Raw genomic sequence first — 18,765 nt, forward strand, 5'->3', positions numbered from 1 at the left:
GGACAAAGACACAGTATTTGTAGGAAAATAAATATGCTAATGTAGTTAACCAAAATAAAATTTTCCAGTATTGCATAAAGTAGTATGAGTGCAGTTTGTCAGCACAAAACTCCAAAACGTAATGGCCGAGTACTGTACTGCAGTGCCATTTTTTCAAATAAAATTATTTTAGCAAGGAATTTTGCACATAAAAACCTTTTCCAGTTATATTTGTTATCAATGTGGTTTTGTTTAGTGCCTTATAATGTGTTACAAGATGTTTTCTTTATACATAGCAATGCATTTTAAACAAGTATAACTAATAAATCAGAGTTATCAAATACTGTGTTGTTTGAGAGATGGGAAACCTTTTCCAACAGCAGCAACATGGAAAAAGAGGTGAAAGTGCATGTTTTTTTGGTTCAGTTGCTTATAAAATAGATTTTTTAAAGAGTTTTTGGGCCTTTGAATGAGTGACTATCAGTGCGGGGCCATGTCTGCCTCAGAGGGTTTCCTCTCGTACATCACATGCTGCAGTCTGATTGGCCGGGAGAGACGACCAATCGGAGGGCAGCACGGCCGCTCCTACTACTGCCGCCGGCGCGCTCATTTGATTGGCTGACAAAGAGCGACTATTCTATATGAACCAGCCCGCCAACGATGCGTTTACGTCCACGTCGAGACTGTTGGACTTTGGCTCACACGACAGGGATGTAACGAAATATGAGCCAGAGAGCCAACATGAGGCTTTTTTCCCCCAACTCTTTTATCCAGCTTTTGCTCAACTAGAGCCTTTCTTTTAATTGGCTTACTTTACCAAACAATATGGAACTATAGGTTCTATAAAAACGAGTGCGCCTTCTTCTGAGACGTTCATACATTTAATCTGTTGATATGCGAGACATTGGTTACATCTCGAAAAGTTTTTAAAAACTGTTTTTAACCAAATGATCGAATGAGTACATTTACCATAAATATCCGTGTTATTTGTCACTTTCACTTGATGCGGTTATGTTTGAAAAAATTGTGACAATATATAAGGCGCAAAGTGAAGGAGAAAAAAACGGGGAAAGATGAGTTATGTGAGCGCTGCATATAGATTTTTCTGGGCAACTGCAGCCATGCTGTGTGAGCTCTCTGGGCCGCGCACGTCGACTTGGATGAGCTCATGCATGGCTGCAGTCTTGTTGTGTGCGTGTGTGCAAGGCTGCGCGCGGCCATGTGCGCGACGGGTGAATGTATCGCTGAGGAATGTACAGAACGCCTCCCCCACACTTCCAGAGCCCCCCACCCACCTTCTATGGACTCCTTCCATAGGGGGGCGAAGTAACATAAAGTTGGAGAGTCCATTACTTACTATGTTAGAGGACGGGCTCCAGATTTGACCGTTATACGCAAGCGTAAAAATCGTATTTTTGGGGATATTTCTGGTTGATTCGAAAATCTCCCTCCAGCAAATCGCAGTTATTGCTCAATTTTGGGTTGTAAATTGTTGTTGGCTTCCCTCATGTAAAGTCGTCGCCTAGGCTCTCACAAACACAATCTATGGATTCTGTCATCCGGTGAGAATCATTTACCTCTTTTATATTCTATGATCTAATCATTACTCTTATCGGGTCTTTTTGAGTTACTGTTTAAACGTTTAAAGCAGAGCATCTACTGAAAATGGACCGTTTCGTGCGCCATGTTGAGCCCTGACTGTTACATTGACTGATGCCTTCTAATCCACGCTAATGCATAAAGTGTATTTGCTTGAAACACATGCATCAATGCACCTCAAGTGGATCCACACGAGCTCCCAAAACAACAAACTAACGGGATGCTTTTTTTTTCCCTCCCCACCATTTTTGCTCCTCCTAAACGAGATGACAACCCTCATGTCAGTAGTAAAATGGCGGTACGCGCGCGCGTGTGTGCGCGTCTGTGTGCAGCACCAGCAATCCAGTTTGAATTTTTTTAAAAAGATGGGGTTGAATAATATATCTTATATCAAATAAAAGGGTCAAACATCTCGTACGTTAAAAAGGCTAAAGAGAAGTGTCCAATTTTGCTCTCTCGTGTTGTTTTGGTGTCAAACCTGATATTTTTTCAAACTTTTACAAAAACACACGTATTCTGGCTTGTTAGGCAAGAATAAAATATACATTTAAATATAGAAATGTTGCTGTTTTTATTCTGTTACTTAGCACAACAGCATATTAATAGCAGGCTTGTATGCTTTGCATGGTTTATGAAGTTGCTCGTTGCTCTGCATTTAATTTAGAGAGCTGGTATGAGATGACTTGCAATATTTTTTTGACTTACTTTTAATCATTCCCCCAAATATGGGGTTTTAATAAACATCTGTTGATTGCACTATGTGGTTATTTTGAATGATATAATTGTTTAATATAAAAGTAATCAAACCCCACACCCTTCAGTTCATTTATTTGGTTAAAAGTGAGTATTTTCACACATTTACTTGAATATTTGCAGAAATGTGTTACACTTTGTATTAAACTTGACATTTGGACCTAGGTTGACTGTCCTTTCTCTTTATGTTTAGTTGTCAAGAATATTTTTTTTCAAATTATTACACTGTAATCTGTTTGCAAAAAGAACTTAAAGTAACCGCTTTGTTCATGATCTCGTTTAACCCAGCAAAAACAGAAACGTGGGTTGTTGCACCTCAAGTTTTCACACTTGTAGTTTTGTTTATAGTACTGCAATAAAATGTGCATGATTTATTGAATGTAGACAGCACATTGTGTGGACTAGAGAAATCTATTAATGTGTACTTAATTAAATTGTTAATGTTTTAGTTCTTTTCTGCATGCTAATTTGTATTATCTGCAGCTTGTTTAGGCTAAATAATGTTTGTTATCTATAATTTAAATGATCACATGCATTGATTCATTGTATATTGAAACTGGTTGTTTAATGTAGTAATATTTGCAATGTCATACAACTGCAAAGTTACATAAAGATGATTTTGAAAGCCCACCTGTATTCTTAACTGTTTTTTATTCAAAAGTTCTAAATTAATTAGTACAAAAACACTCACTTTTTTTCAATAAAAATACAGAGAAAAAAAAGCTCTGTACATGATTCTCAGAAAAGAAAACAAAAAAACCCATTTTGATACGGTGAAGGTCATAAAAAGAGATTTGTACCTGAACATAATGGCAGATACAACCAATTGACTGACTAACTCATTCACAGTCAACACAACGGCACAAAAACAGTGCAGTCAAATTTTATCTAAAAGGTCAAGAACAGGATCCATTCTAAACTCTTCATGAGAATTGCACCACAGGTTACACTGGATCATTTTGCGCGCTTTGTGTTTGAATAAACCAAAGTATTGCAAAACTTCACGTAAAATCGAGGAAAGACGAGTTCCCGGGCAATATCAATTCACACTTATCGGTTATTTTTCCTTTGTATCCAGGTTACATCAAGGCCGGTGACCATTGGGCCCATTCTGTCATTATGTTGGCTCTAAAGTGCACTTCTTAAATATGTAACCCGTTATCCTACAGTTGATCAACTTATCAGCAGATGACCCCAGAGAAGGACCCTGTGTCAGTGCTCTATCAATGTCACAACTGCAACTCATAAAATCCTGCTAATTATCTGCATTATTTTTTGGTCCGTGCGCGTGAAATACACCGGGCGGCTCCGATATGGCCACACGGTCAAGGAATTCCCGCTCATGTCACTCAAAAGGTAATCGTTTTATACAAGTGAGAACAGGAGCATAAACATGACATTGACGCTTGCGTCTGTGGTTGAGACGTCTTACTTTGACCCTTGAGCTTTCGAACTTTTCATGCTATCAAAGTGAAGCAATGCATAACTGCGAGGGGGCCCCGTGATATGTCAGCAGTTATTACAAGCCCATTTGAATAAGCCGCTCCTTTATTTGAGTTCGCATTTGTGGGTTGAAAGCGGCCCGTTAGCTCGAGGTTTGTCACCAGACTTTGAAGATTGTCCACACTCAGAAGATGCCTGACGTATCATCATCACCTGTGTGTGTCTTTGATGCACTTTTATAATTATTTGCAACATTCATTCATCTCTATTTGACTTGATGAAATGAGATGTAACCAATAAGGTATTAAGGTTTTTTTCTCCCCCCACTTTTTTTTATTGGTGTAACTTGAAGCGGTGCTAAACTTTTCAAGGAATTATTGTGTACTTCAAGCGTGACCTCAACATTAACCTAAATGTGTGTGAACATGGAACAACATCCCAGCGTCTGGCTTGTTGTGCGAAACTCTCCTTGCTTTTTTTTCCCACCTCACCCACACATCTTAGAAGTGAAGCCCAACTTCAATTCTAATGCATATTGGAGCCAGAAGAATGAGAATCTTTGCAGAGTTACATGTATGTATTTCCATTTACACAAAAAAATCATTAAACTCAGATGATGACCTGATTGACTTTTTCACAATAGTGTAAGGAGAGCTTCACACTTCACACAGAGCTTTACGTCGTACTTACCAGAAGACTCAATCCTCAATGAGTAACACAGAAGATTTGCGGTCAGAATAGCAACAACACAAAACCACAATATGGATGGCAACTATTGAAAAGTTCATCCAAGTGTCCGACAAATAAAAGCATCTCCCCTGCATGTAAACACACCTGATTTTAACTCAACGCAGGCTGTCAATTTAGACAAGCTAGTTGAAATCGGCTGTAGCACTTCAGTAGCGCCCTGCAAAAACAAAACACGCAGTCAACGGCATTACAGAACAAATGCGCTTTTGACAGTGACAAAGACACATGCCTGGTTCAAACGTCATAAAGTATATCAAAATGTTGTGACATGTAAAATGGCATTCATTTGTCTGGTCCACACTTACTTTGATTGTAGGAGCGAGACCAAGAGGAATTTCTGTATTTAATGTAGTCAGGTGATGGGGAGCGCCTGCGACTGAACCACAACATGAAGTGTTGGAATGAATGGAGCGGGGTAACATTTTGACTTTGTAAATGATGACTAACCTAATCCTGTAGTCGTACTCATCGTAGCTGTCGCATCGACTGTAGCTTCGATTGTAGCTTCGGTCGTAGCCTCGGTCGTAGCCTCGGTCGTAGCCTCGGTCGTCGCTTCGGTCGTAGCCTCGGTCGTAGCCTCGGTCGTAGCCTCGGTCGTCGCTTCGGTCGTAGCTTCGGTCGTAGCTTCGGTAATAGTTTTTGTCATAGTTCCTTTTGTAGATTCTATCATAGTTTCTATCATAGTTTCTATCATAGTCTCTTTCATAGTCTCTGTCATGAGAACGGTCGTAGCCTTTGTCGTAGCTTCGCTCATAGCCTCGCTCATAGCCACGATCATAATATGAGCCTCTTCCCCTCTGGCTACCTCCGCCATCGTCATCATCATCTCTATTTAAGAACAAACAAAAACAAGGTGGCAGTGAAACTGACTCCTTTCTTAATGAGAGGATCCAACATACAGAAGGGAAACATTGGCTCTTACATAGTTGGTTTACCCATATAGATTCCAGGTGTGGGGGAGTGGGCACGTTTGGTAATGGAGTAATCTACTCTAATTACCTTCCCGTCGATCTCCATACCATTGGCTTTCGCCATTGCCTGAGAAAAAAAAAAGACAAGAGTCAATGATCAGCATCATCTCACTCATGCAACAGTGTCTGATGAATGGCGTGAGGGTGATGTTGCCTGAAATAAGACTGACATCTAGTGGTGAACATGGGTAATCACACCTAAGTAAAATGAGCAGCTCAGCTTGTTTTAGCAAACACCACATTGGGCTGCGTCTATACTTCTGCACAGTAATTATTGCCACAAAATAACAAACCGCCCAATGAGATGCATGTCATCACAATTGAATAAAAGATCATCATCATACCTCCTTTGAATCTTCGAGTCTCTCAAAATAAACGAAGGCGTAGCCACGCGAGCGACCCGAGCGATGGTGAAACACCACCTTGACCCCGGCAAGAGGCCCGTATTGTGAAAACACTTCTCTCAGGTCCCGTGCTCTGGTTTCCAAGCTGAGGCCAAATATCCCCAAACATTTGCTTGGATCAGGGTTCATCTAGAAGGGTTCACAATAAAGGTCTTTGTGATCTACTGAATTCACACAAATGAGACCAATACTGATTTCATCCCCCCTAGCCCAAAGTATGCCCCAAGGTCCACATACCCTATCAATGATACTGCCGTGACTGTTTGCTTCTTTCGTTTCATGGCTCTGCTGATACAATGAGATGAGAGTTTGAGTTTTTAAACGACATCCAGGTCAATTTGCACCACTTACGCTGAGCCCAGCCTGAGGGCTGCGGTTTGACATTGGGGAAGTGCTACGGTTCTTCCTGCGGCGGAAGTCGGGGCTGTCGGAATGAGAACGAGACCTCTGTCGGCAGGGATGAGACGGAGATCGTGAACGACCGGCAAGTCGATCAGAAACGTGCCGAGAACGAGAGCTGTAAGGCCAGAAGGAGACGCTCGTGTAATTGACAGAGGACCAAAGAAATTCAATTAGAGACGCCAACGAACATGAATGACAACAGACCCCGATTTTGATGGAGAGCACGATCTGGATTCAGAATGCTTCGATTCTGGGGATGGACTCGAGGAGCCTGACCCTGACTTGGCTTGAGTTGAACTTCCATGTTGCGATTTAGATGAGGCTTGAGAACCCTGGAGCAACAGTAGTAAAATGATATCATTTATACATATTAGTATTTATAACAAATTAGTTTAGATAAAAAAAAGAAAAGGGGGGTTTAACACATAAAACACAGTACAACTAACACTCACCACACACTTTACTGGGTACTTATAATCTAATAACTAAATGATAATATCCGTAGTACCTCTTTTTATGTCGCGTGAGCTTGTGTACTGTGGAGAAAATGATAACTATCATTTAAGTACATCTTTAGTTCAAAGAATGCAAGACTGAATTTGATTAAAAAGGTCATGCATGCAATTTAATTACTAAATTAAAAAGAAAGAACAATGGAAGAAGTAATATTTACTTAACCCAGGGTCATATTCTTTCTTCCAGTTTCTTTTCATTGATTCAAGTTTTCATTTCTACTCCTCATTCTTCTTTTTTTTGTTTTGTCCGTGTTTTTCTTCACCCAAACTTAGTGTTCTAATCTTCGACATATTTTTCTCCCTTGCCAATCGCTCTGTTCATGTTTTCATAAGCCTTCTTTTAGCTTGGAATTTTGTTCTTTCTTCCATCATTGGATACAAATCTTCGAATCCTTCACGGCCAATGTGCCTTAATCAAAAAAAGAACATCCAATAATATTAGATGTATGAAAAAGATGTCAAGTGTTGGGTAAAATACAAATATGTAAAAATAAACATGGGATGCAGTTACATTAAGACTTATAACGTGCAACAACGAATTTCAAATAAATATTTAGAGATCATGTGTCAAGTTAATAAGTTAATAACAGCTAGGAAAGAAAACTTTACAACATTTGCACTTGACTTTTCATATTGTGAGAATATATAACGGTTACTGGCTCCATCAGCCCCCCCCCCCCCCAAAAAAAAAATTACTGCTGGAAATAAAAGATAAGACGCCGTTTGAGATAACACCGAGGTGGAGGTTCAAGCTAACGTTAAGTTACTGAAGTTTACTAGCTGCTTTTAAAGGTCTAGAAATATATATATATCGTACGTTTAACAATTGGCAACTAGCTTTTAGGCGCTCTATAATTAGGACAAAATGTCAACAACATATAACTTCATTCATTTACATTGAATGTACGTACGTGTTTGTTGTGATCCTGAAATGAGTAAACTACAATTAAATGTCCCTCCTTACCTGTCTTTCGTTATCTCCCTCGTCGACGTCACTCATTTTCAGGTCATCTACCTACTTAACAAGTTGGTGGAATTAAAACTAAAAGCAAGTTAAACGTTTAAATGCACAATATTTTGGATTGATGTGTCTCCGACGAGAAAATGGCGCGGCGGGGCGGAGCGATCAGGTAAACTACAAGCATACGTCATTTCCGTTACGACGCCCCCCTGCATATAAAAGCTGGCGTTTTTTTTTTTTAAAAAAAAACAATGTCGTGTGAAACATGACGTCAGATAATATCATTGGACACTAAATCTTATATACACTTTTTTTTCAGTCGTATTTGAACCAGTTTATTGAGACTAGTGGATTTAAATTACAGTTGAAACGGTAACAATTCAGCAGAAATCACAGCTATTGTTCATATTTGTTGCTTTAAGTCTGGTATCATTATGATGAGCATTTGATAGGATTCTATTCTGCATGATTTCACCAAGCAGAGAGACTGAGAGACTATTCCAGCATGTAACAATCACCTCCCACATACAATATACCAGCATTACCAAAAGTGGATTAGCCCATTATTTTTACAAAATGTCTACAGTCACAGTGCAACATGAACCCTGAACGTGTGTATTCGCAGATGTCAGTCGTCTTCACAGCATCAAAGACGCTGACCTTGCAGTACATTCATTCCGTTCATTGAGAGTGAAATAACACCCAAGGCAAGTAAAAGAAATGGAGGAGGAGGAGGGGGGGGGGGCATTGTTTTTCAGCTGATACAATACAAACGCAAGTTTAGTGGCAAATGAGACTCATCTGTTGTGTCGCCTCGTAATGAGGCAGAACATTCTTTGGATTATCTCTACATGACTAAATGTTAGCTAAGAGACGGACGGGTCTTCATATAATATTGTATCTAGCGATATTTCATACGACAGATATTGTGAGTATTCTGTTTCGTTCAGCAGGTTGACGTAATATTGTATCGGAGTAGCGAGGCTAAATGTGCTAGAGCGTCGTGCTTCGGTTCCGCCAAGGTCGATACATAATTTATAGCCAGTAATAGTAATATGATTCAAATATGGCATTATATAAAAATGCAAAATTGAAATATAAAAATGCAATCTTGACCGAATGAAATAAATATAATGGCAAACCAAAGTGAAAAGGCAAAAAGGTCTCCCTTCCTTTTGAGCTGGCCTTCTAAGAAGCATCAGTCAGTTCAAAGCCTGGATGTCCTGGGATAAATTCAGGAAAAGTGGGATGTGCTAAGAGATCAATCAGTCAACACAGTTACCAAACCAAAGCTCATAGATGTTGCTGAGACCTGCTGGGGGTCCTTGGCTTCAAGCGCGATGTCCCATGATGATGACTGCCAGCCCTCTCCTGCTTGGAAGCTCTTTGCAAGGCAGTTGGAGTGGAAGCGAGGACGCTCCCGTGGGAGGTGTTAGTCAGGGACGCATTGACAGCCAACTCCATTTTCCCCTCTAGTTTGACTAGTCGCTCTAGGATATCATCCAGAAGAACCGCTATCGTCCTTTTCAGATCCGCTGCGTGCATAGGGAATACATCATTAAGTCACTACATGCGGGCAAAGTTTGGTGAATTCTCGTGAGATGATTACCGTAACCCGCCATGGTGGTCCCCTGCGGCCCGCCGGGTGCATTCCGGCTCTCCTCGGTCAGGACCTTGACGTATCGCCGACTGAGCTCCAGGATCTGCTCGCGTAGCTCAGCGCTGCTCTGGTGGCGAGGTTGCTGCACAGTATAGCGCAGCAACATGAGTCCCCACACCAGAGCAAAGACTAAAAGCAGCACAGTTAGCTTCTGGGACATGTTGCGTCTCAGGAGAGTCCCAAGCATGATACTGGGAATGATGGAAGGAGCAAAAAACCAGAAAGCACTGGTGATGTAAATAGCCTCGATATCGTCAATTCAATCTGATGGTTGATACATTTCCAGATCTGTTGTCCATATGCAAGCGAGAAGTTCACAGTGGAGTAGAAGGATGCTCTGCTCAAATTCCCCTAACAGAGGAGATCCTCAAGCTCTGGTTGTTGGTGGGTCATCATAGCAGAAAAGCTATATGGAACAAATAAAAATAGAGAGAAAATATTAACGTGAGTGGAACCCCCCTCCAAAAAACTTTCATTATATTCAGTCATTGGGTAAAAAAAGCTCTTTGGCGCATACTCCCTGGGGAAAATCAGGCGATCATTTTCCGCTTGTTACATCTTTGTCAACGGGTCCATTCTCTACATTCTCCGATGGGTGTGCCACTGTCACCTCCTATTGAGCTGTGACAGGAGGGACTGACCGGGGGGGGAATAAATTATGAAAACAGAGGTAACAGAATCCATTTTGCTGAGGCCAAGCATCTTTCAATACTTGCCAACATCACAAACTAATGGCAGGCATATGATTAAAATAATAACCCACGAGTGCAAGGTGCCCGTGAAACAAAAACACCTGGACGACGCTATTAGCAACGCAAGCCGATAAAAGTGCGGATGTTTTACAGAGGCCTGAGTCGCAGTGATAAGGGGATCTGTATTTTACAAGGCAGAAACATCTCAGCTTCCCCTGACAGCAAATGACAGAAACGTTTTGAACGAACCATTTAAGAATCACAAGTACAATCTTGACGATAAAAGCAGTTAACAACTGTTCCTTACCACACATATTGCGCAATCCAAACTTTTGTCTCTCAGGGAAGGAAAGAAAAACACGTTCCTCAAGCCAAACTGATGACACAACAATGATGCTTTGTCACTTTGGCAAGGTAATCTCTAGATAGTGTTACACCCATTAGTCAAGTCTAGGGGGCACACCGCTATCAAGTCTACAGATATAACAAAGCCATTGTTTAGGGCTACTGAATAGTTGAACGATCATCTATGACCTTGAGTGTGTATGGCTTGGCCATTCCAAGTATGACAGCAAAACAAAACAACTGGCAGGCACCTTGGCAAACCTAAAGGTTGACTTAATTCTCTCCCAGTACCACGCATTGTCGATGTCAAGGTTTGTAGAAGACATCGGAAGGTATTTGTGTTACTTTACGTATATTATTATTGTAGTTGCAAAAGGGGGAGTTGACATGAAGCTACTTTACAACTCCGCGTTAGCGTTATGTTAGCTCAACGCAACAGAAATAAACAGACGAATCAGTAAGCTATGGTGATTTACCTCAGTGTTCCTGCATCTGGGATTATCTTGAAGTTGGAGACACTGCCATGCTGCAGCCAAACCGCGTATGAGAGCTCCGATCCCAAAAGGACTGGTTTTAAAAATACTGTGAGATGATTGTTGCAGTCGCCGGGTAAACCAAAACAAAAGCAAAACAAAGATGTCTCCACCTTCTCGAGGGATAAGTTAGGAGGTCAACATTGCCCGATGGTCATTTGCTTCTCCTGCTGCGCTCCGATAAATGTTAAGCGGCTCAGTATGCTAAAGCGCACAGCTAGAAATCTTCTGCATGCAACTGGGCTGACCGTCATGGTTCCCTTGAAGGTTCGCTGTGCGTCACCGCAAGGCATCATGGGACTTGTAGTCGTACCGCCTTTCTCTCGCCCCCACGCCTGACATAAAGGGGAAAATACAAACAAATCACTCATTTAAGTCTTGGTTACGAGTTTAAAACAATTTAATATTACCATACTTTTTTTCTGAACTGTATAAGTATAATTTGCTCGAGTGGGCTTAGTTCATTCGGTTATTTGTGAAACACTTGCAGTACATTTTCCGGCCGTTAGATGGACCCTGGGTCATTTCCATAGCAACATAACAGTAAAACAATGATGGGACAGTTTTGATGTAAAATTTTGCATTTTGTTCTTTTCTAAAAGTCGAGGTCTATCAGATAAACAGCCTGCAAGACTGGATTGCCTCCCCTTTCACAATGGAATCTGTATTCTTGGACAGTTCAGCCTTAAAAGCGGTGGATGACTATTGCGAGTACAAAAGGTTTGTTATTTTTTTAATATACCAGATATTAAATCTGTATTCAATCAAATGGAATCTCCAGGTATTTTGATTACAATGATCTAATAACCTGGTATTATGCTTTACATTCGCTCTAAAATATGCTCGAAAGTAATAGAGCCTCAAGAATGGCCTTGATGATGTTTAATCAATCCACTTCATCATTAAAATGTCAAATTATGCTTTTTCAAGCAACTCATTTCACCACAAGCAGGGACTTTAACTTAAACAACCATGATTAAATCGAGAACTGAATGTGGTCATGAAATAATTCCGTCGCTGCAGTTTAATTGTGTTTTTAATTATGTTTAATTGTGCTATCGTCACAAAAAAACAGCACTGTACGTCACTAAAATGACATCACAGGTGCAGAATTAAACAAGGATAGAAATGTATTTTTAAACCTTCAACTGCTTAATCCTGTTAAAGAACACGTCATGACTTAAATTGGAATTTTTTGTATCAAATAAAAAAGCTATTTTTTTTTAGGCTTGTTGGTGATGACGACGGAGGCAAAATGTTTACTCCTGAGCAATATGAGGAGTACAAGAGGAAAATGATCCCACAGCGATTGAAAAACAGACTGTATGTGAGCTTTGGTGTACCAGGAGGCATCGACTGCAAACACGTCGGTCCGGAGACACCGTGCTTCTGTGCACATAGGTGCTATAAAGTTCCTTTTGAGGTTAAAATAGAGATTTTTTTTTTTAAATAAACCACCCCTTGAGCTATGCAGTGCAATTTTCGTTATCACGCAGAATGATTTGAGGTCACGGGATTTCAATTTGAGCTGAAGCGTACATCTGTGGACCCCATGTGCTGCTCTCATTAGTTTCATCTTGTTTTGTCATCACGTCCCGCTGTGTCAACCAATCAACTCGACGCTTTTGTCTTCTATCGCTAACTCTCACTGTGCCATCGGTTGGTATACTTGATCTCTTCCAGATACAAGCAACATAAGACAGACTTTGAGGTCATTCCTTCTGAGCGACCTTTACGCCTCCCGTGCCGGGTGAGGAAATGTCTTTGTTGTGCCTACGAATATCTTCCCCACATCGGGGCGGTACCCGTCCGCTGCCGGTGTAAACATTTGCCTCAAGATCACGCGGAAGGCACCGGACATTTGTGCAAAAAGTGTGAGTCGAAAGTCTCCAGCCTTAATGAGTAACTTGACTACAGAAAATTATATTTCAAACCTGTTTCAGGTGACTGTTCTGGGTTCAGGAGTCCGTTCACATGTGGATGTGGCCAGCCTGCATACGATCACCAGACGCTGGTCAGCCATGATTTGGTTCAATGAATTTCTAGTACTTTATCAATAAAATCACTTTTACCAGGTTGAGACAAAGTCCGAGAGGGAGGCACGAGGTCGCCCGGTGGGAGAAGATGTGCCTTATGCTGCGATGGGTGGTCTGACCGGCTTCTGCTCCATGCTGGATAGTTCCACAGCTTTGGAGGCCAATGCGTTGTGTGAGTAGAATCTATTGGATTGACCAGAAGGGGAAAAGTGAAAAGTAAATTAAAACTTTCATGTTAAATTTCAGGCTGAATTTAAATTTAAATTATAACCTGTAAAACAAAACCTTTATGAGTATTGGATGTTGTATTTTTCAGGTGATGAGTCAGAGGATGACCACCAGCAAGGATGGAAAAGAACATCTCCCAAAGCTACCACTTCGATTTCTAAACAAAGGATGAACTAAAAGGGGAAAGTTTATCCATCATGACCTGTCCATTAAATCTTGATGGGGAAAAAAAAGTTCAGTTTGACATTGCTTATCTTAAAAATGAAGCTTGTCACGGGCAATCAGAATGATTATATGCCACATCCAATCAACATTTATTGTTATCGGTCGATGTGATGCAATGACACATGGGCGACGTCTGAACAAATCACACGTTGACAGCGATTGAATTCATCGAAATGCTCTTTGGGATGAAAGAATAGAGATTTTTTGAAGTTCGAGACATTCATTATCAGCGACACATCGCTTAGTGGCAGTGATGTGGGCTGCAAAAATGCTGTGCATCCACAGATGCAAAATATAAATAACAGCGATAAGATTAATTTCATCCCACCGTATTTGTATTTATTATTTTTCTTATTTACTAGCAAACCTCCAAATGTAGGTCTTATCCTATGTTTAGTTGAAATGGCTAATGGTATGTATTGATGCGGGGAGAAAGCCAGCCGCCCACTCAATATGTCATCAAAAATAACAGCAGCACCTCAATGCTATGTTCCCAGCCTTTAATTCCTGCAATTAATTAATCCAATTCCTCACGGAAGATCAAAAACGATGATTTAATCCGCACTGCGAATGGCGAGTGAGTGCGAGTTTGCTCGCTCAATTGGTGGCCCACTTCCACACCGAAATAAAATCAATAGGCTCTAAACGAGGTTCCTCTCCCCCTCAAGTGTTCCCGCTGCGATCATCTCGCAGTCAGACTCGATCAGCATCCGCATTGACGTCGGGGCCGGTGCGTTTCGAGTCACCTGTGTCGTGATGTTGGTGAACAGGTGGTGTCGAGGGGAAAGAATTCAGGTTGCGCGTGGACGACGTCATGGGTGCACCTGGGTCTCTGCAGACCGCCACTCGGGGGGAAGAGAGTGGAAGGGATCCCAAGTGAAAGCTGACACAACCGGTGTGTATCGAGAATGAGCGTCAGCGCAGGTTGAGGTGTCACACGAGAAGCCCAAAATAATTTCCTGCATTATTAGTGCGGCACGAATATTATTCAAAGTAATTGCCTCTGCGTAGCAACCCCATTGAGGCGGCGTCGGCGTTTTACTTTTGGCCGAAGAGAATAACTACCAGGCCCTCTCGGATCCCCATGGAAACCACGCCTAGCTTGACTGACAGACCAAGCATAAAAAAAATCAGGAGACGCAGAACAGAAGATTAAATTGGCAATTATCGTGCAAAGAAATACTTAATTACCCTCGTGACAGTTACGGGATGTGCAATTGGAGAGGGGGAACATCATTCAGCCCGGACGGACAGTTGCTGGTTAGCAAGCACTTATCGTACTGACCCAGATACCACTCCCAAAAAAAAACATCTATCAAATATATTTCCAAACATGAATTGTCTCTGTGAAAGAACACCCGTCCACAAATCACATGACACATTGGATGTGTGAACATCTCTTTTGTGGTGAGAGCTGTAGGGAATTGACAGCGCATGACAGTGCAACGATTTCACGGAGGCCGAGATTGGATCCCCTACCCGTGTCGCTTGACACCAAGAGGAGGAACTGGAATCACTCGTGAGAAATGGCTTTGTAAAAAAAAAAAAAAAAAGCTGGTGGGTGAAGAAGAGGTGACCTAGCAAAAAGCTGTCAAATCAAAATTGAACATAATTATTCAATTAATTATATTTAAAGAATTAATCCCTTTTTTAATTTATTTTATGGTCAATTTGATTCAATTGGCACATTTTGGCCAACAGACCATTTTTGATAGGTTGACATTTAAAAAACGATAAAGACCGTTCCGAGAAATGACAGCATACGCCTTCATTTGCACAGTGAATTAAAACTCTTTGGTAATTTGAATCCAGTTATCTTTGGTCTTTTGTCAGTCAAGCTGACATTATTCTTACACTCACGACCTTTTCCTATCTCGTCTACAGCTGTCTCACACGGACCCCGAGATGTTTACACTCGCTTGTCATCCATCAGGTGAGGACATCGGCACGTCACACCTGAGCCGAACAAACGTGGCCTTCTGCATCGCTGTCCATCAAAAAACGTGTTAAGCGAGTAACAACTCGTGAATTAATATACTAATGACATGCTTATTTGTCTATCATTCACCATTTGCGGGGACATAATTATATCTTCTAACCGGAGACTTAATACATAAATGGCCTAAAATAAATATCTCCTGTTTTTAAGCAAACATTTATTAAGCCCGATGTCTTTTCTTTGGATGGCTTGCTCTTGGTTGTTGGCAGAAGATGAGTGGAAAATGTTTGCGGTCACAATCATTTTAATGATGCTCAAATTAGATGTGGTCGGCTAATGTAATACGCTGTAACTCCCTCGCGGGTTATCAATCTGTGGACGACGGAAAGTAATGCGATGCATGATAAGCTCCTACACTCGGCACACTTTAAGATATTTTAAAGCAGCAGTAAGGATGATGTGCCAAGTGTGAATATAAGTGACAGTAAACTTGCAGTAAGATGAGTATTTTTTTTTCATGGAGGATAAAGAATATATGTCTGTGATTTTTTTTTTTATATGATCTGTCTGCTTCACTGTTTGTGTTCAAATATCCATTCTTAAAAATGTTATAATAAATTATATTTGTGAGCTTGTCGATGATGTTTCCAATTAAGTTAGCATTAAGCTAGTGGCTCGTCCGTCTCTAGCATAACTTCCGATCTTTAGGCAAACATGAGTTGACCTATCAACTTACCCCGACATCATGCATGAACCGTACAGCCCGTTGCTTTTTTTTAACACATTTTGACACGACGTCAGATCCAAGCTGTTGTCCTAGAAAGAAGGAAAAAAAAGGTGTCAAGCCCATTGACGTGATTTCCTGAATGTGACTATCTCCTGAAGAGGACCGCAAAGTCTAATTCCTGCCGGTAATCGTCATGATTGGGGTTGTGACTTTGTGAGACATGTTCTCTCACTTGTGTCTCATTCCTCATCTCTCAGCGCATCCTGTATGACACAAAAGACCCTCACCGCATCCTCCGCTCAACTTAGCGAGCAGGAGCAGCCTCGCAGAGAGCTGACTGATTATATGGCTGGGAGCTGACATACAAAAGGATGATGAATGGGAGGTAAATGAAGCACATGGTGTTACACAGTCATTTAAGCCCTATTTGGGTGTGCGTATTAAGGGCGCTACCTCGAGAGCGCCTCTTCTTTGCCGCGTCTGCCGGGCCCTTTGTGCCTGTTGCTGCTTCTATCTGATGGGAGGAGCTATGGAAGAAAATTACATTGAAAAGTCATTCGAAAAGAACATTTGTGCAAATGTGAGGCTGTTTCAAATGTTTTTATCATTCAGGCGCCCTCAGGAGTTTTTTGCGGGGTGCCAAGTGTGTGTTAATGTCACTTTTATGACATCATAAAATTCTCATCTTGTATTGAGGAAGAAGCAATACGATTGTTAAATCCGTTATTGCCGAAAGCATCTTCACACTAGGTGTGCATGGAGTACATTCGATCCAATGTAAAATTAAATCAGGCAGAAATTGGTGCGTGGAAAATAATAAGCAATTTCAAGAAGGGTTTTCAACCAGGCCCAAATAATGATGTAACCACACATTTGCCATTTACACTCCCAAGCCACAAAATGGAGTACACTAGCAATATTGTTCAATTCCGGAGTGTTTGTAACCGGATCCATGCATCACTCATTTCATACGTCAAGGCGGAAAACATCACACTGGATACTGGAAACAGACGATTGACTATTTTGGGTTGTTTTAATGATTTGAGACAGCTGAAAAAGAAAACACACACATGAGCAATGACAGCAACGGCGGTGACGCTCGCGTGAGGCGAAGCGGCACGGGGCGCAGCTCTGACGCTCGTCTGGTGCGCGCATATAAAGCCTGGCGCGCACCACCAGCGCTTCACATCTGAGGAGACGCGAGAGCATTGCACACAGACATCTCAGCAACATCTTGGAAAATGTAAGTAGGCTGATTCCTCAAACTTACCATAACTTTAAAGTTTTTCATTGTTGCTTCCTTTTAGATGCACTCTAACTTTGTGAGTTGGGTGGGGACCTTGGCGTTCCTGCTGTGGGCTCTGCTGTGCCTGGGCACCCTGACGAATGGCTACCCGGTGAAACCCGAGAATCCCGGCGAAGACGCCCCGGCCGAGGACCTGGCCAAGTACTACTCAGCCCTGAGACACTACATCAACCTCATCACAAGACAGAGGTAGGGCGGAGTGGGACTGGACTGCATCATACCGAGAGCTTTTTGAAATATTTTGCGTCTATTTTGTACTGTATAGGTAAACTTGTAATATGTCGTCCCACTCTAAAATATTGTCATCTACAATTTGCCATTTTACAAACTGCACAGCTTATTACTAATTTGAAATAGCCTTTTATAATGCATTTAACTAAATTGTGCATGATTACCTTTGTGGATGTGTCGGTAAGGGTTAAGTTCACCACCACATTTTATCATTTGAGGAGCAGACGAGGAATCATGATTTCCTGCAGGGATGCAATAATCCATGCATGCTGGGTTGGTTTGATTTACTGAAGCGGCTACCTGCATGAACAAAAGATATGAATCCATATATATGCAAAGAACTGAGATGTTTCTTTGAAAGTACATTTTGAAGAGGCACAGTGAAGCAAAATTGAATCACCTGAATAATCCTTGCTTAAGCCTTCCTTAATTCCGTCTCGTTCTGGTGTCTTTGTGTTCCAAGGTATGGCAAGAGGTCCAATCCTGAGATATTGGACACGCTGATCTCTGAGCTGTTATTGAAGGAAAGCGCAGACACACTTCCACAGTCGAGGTTTGTGTCGTACAGGAAAATAAATACACAATCCTGCACAATCAATTAAAATCCAATACAAGATCTATATTTGATCTCAAAAGATTTTGTGCAGGTATTCCTAATTTCAAAGAGTATTTGATTCTCACAGAAGATGACCTCTGTTTCTTACCAGATACGACCCGTCATTGTGGTGAGGAGGTCATTCGTCGGTCCGACCTCCACGTCTAAACATCATGTCATCGCAGATGCCCCCCGAAAGGACCACCCTGTCTCTGCCACATTCCTTCTCCTTGCCCATCTGCTACTGTTCTGCTGCTCCACACCATAAAATTGTAAATATTTGACCCAGAGTCATCATTTGTGAATGTCTTAAGTAAACCGGGGGACAGGGTATGTGAACTGCATTGTATATTTGTGCAATTAAAGAGTAATTATTTGAAAAAAAAGTGGTGTTCTGTCTGTCTGACTCAAGAAGTTATAATAACACGTTTCAAAACAATCAGCATTTTGTCCAAGACTCATTTTGTTACG

At 41.4% G+C, this 18,765-nt stretch overlaps 4 protein-coding genes across 15 annotated transcripts; 2 read left to right on the forward strand and 2 right to left on the reverse strand.

Annotated features, from left to right (window-relative positions):
* Nucleotides 1–2,870: 2,870 nt before the first annotated feature.
* Nucleotides 2,871–7,965, reverse strand: tra2a (transformer 2 alpha homolog). 4 transcript variants are annotated; one of them, XM_088366172.1, is made up of 10 exons: nt 7,781–7,941; nt 6,980–7,225; nt 6,506–6,633; nt 6,251–6,416; nt 6,137–6,187; nt 5,840–6,028; nt 5,447–5,562; nt 4,972–5,352; nt 4,830–4,900; nt 2,871–4,681 (listed from the first exon to the last, which is right to left on the reverse strand). In XM_088366172.1, the coding sequence occupies exons 4-10, from the start codon at nt 6,281–6,283 to the stop codon at nt 4,671–4,673; spliced, it is 852 nt and encodes a 283-aa protein (XP_088222298.1). In that variant the 5' UTR covers nt 6,284–6,416; nt 6,506–6,633; nt 6,980–7,225; nt 7,781–7,941; the 3' UTR covers nt 2,871–4,670. The 4 variants fall into 4 exon arrangements, with proteins under 4 accessions (XP_088222298.1, XP_088222296.1, XP_088222297.1 ...); XM_088366170.1 differs by lacking the exon at nt 6,980–7,225 and having other exon boundaries at nt 7,781–7,965; XM_088366171.1 differs by lacking the exon at nt 6,980–7,225 and having other exon boundaries at nt 6,137–6,184; nt 7,781–7,964.
* A 133-nt stretch (nt 7,966–8,098) lies between these two features.
* On the reverse strand, nt 8,099–11,307 carry ccdc126 (coiled-coil domain containing 126). 6 transcript variants are annotated; one of them, XM_088366183.1, is made up of 5 exons: nt 11,121–11,304; nt 10,951–11,041; nt 9,955–10,073; nt 9,387–9,843; nt 8,099–9,312 (listed from the first exon to the last, which is right to left on the reverse strand). In XM_088366183.1, exons 4-5 carry the CDS (start codon nt 9,622–9,624, stop codon nt 9,071–9,073), a joined length of 480 nt encoding a protein of 159 aa, XP_088222309.1. In that variant the 5' UTR covers nt 9,625–9,843; nt 9,955–10,073; nt 10,951–11,041; nt 11,121–11,304; the 3' UTR covers nt 8,099–9,070. The 6 variants fall into 6 exon arrangements, with proteins under 6 accessions (XP_088222309.1, XP_088222311.1, XP_088222307.1 ...); XM_088366185.1 differs by lacking the exon at nt 9,955–10,073 and having other exon boundaries at nt 8,099–9,000; nt 9,090–9,312; nt 10,951–11,307; XM_088366181.1 differs by lacking the exon at nt 9,955–10,073 and having other exon boundaries at nt 9,387–9,628; nt 9,716–9,843; nt 10,951–11,305.
* fam221a (family with sequence similarity 221 member A) lies at nt 10,600–13,467 on the forward strand. Of its 4 annotated transcripts, none has more exons than XM_088366175.1 (7): nt 10,607–10,806; nt 11,610–11,727; nt 12,235–12,408; nt 12,691–12,881; nt 12,951–13,021; nt 13,083–13,215; nt 13,360–13,467. In XM_088366175.1, the coding sequence occupies exons 2-7, from the start codon at nt 11,663–11,665 to the stop codon at nt 13,446–13,448; spliced, it is 723 nt and encodes a 240-aa protein (XP_088222301.1). In that variant the 5' UTR covers nt 10,607–10,806; nt 11,610–11,662; the 3' UTR covers nt 13,449–13,467. The 4 variants fall into 4 exon arrangements, with proteins under 4 accessions (XP_088222303.1, XP_088222301.1, XP_088222302.1 ...); XM_088366176.1 differs by having other exon boundaries at nt 10,607–10,785; XM_088366177.1 differs by lacking the exon at nt 11,610–11,727 and having other exon boundaries at nt 10,600–10,785.
* A 3,789-nt stretch (nt 13,468–17,256) lies between these two features.
* Nucleotides 17,257–18,687, forward strand: npy (neuropeptide Y). The gene is made up of 4 exons (XM_088366186.1): nt 17,257–17,405; nt 17,470–17,657; nt 18,163–18,252; nt 18,407–18,687. The coding sequence occupies exons 2-4, from the start codon at nt 17,470–17,472 to the stop codon at nt 18,426–18,428; spliced, it is 300 nt and encodes a 99-aa protein (XP_088222312.1). The 5' UTR covers nt 17,257–17,405; the 3' UTR covers nt 18,429–18,687.
* Nucleotides 18,688–18,765: the final 78 nt, after the last annotated feature.

The sequence above is a fragment of the Syngnathus floridae genome, chromosome 21 (assembly GCF_059516105.1).
Source record: "Syngnathus floridae isolate MCC-2025c chromosome 21, RoL_Sflo_1.0, whole genome shotgun sequence".
Taxonomy (NCBI): Eukaryota; Metazoa; Chordata; class Actinopteri; order Syngnathiformes; family Syngnathidae; genus Syngnathus; species Syngnathus floridae.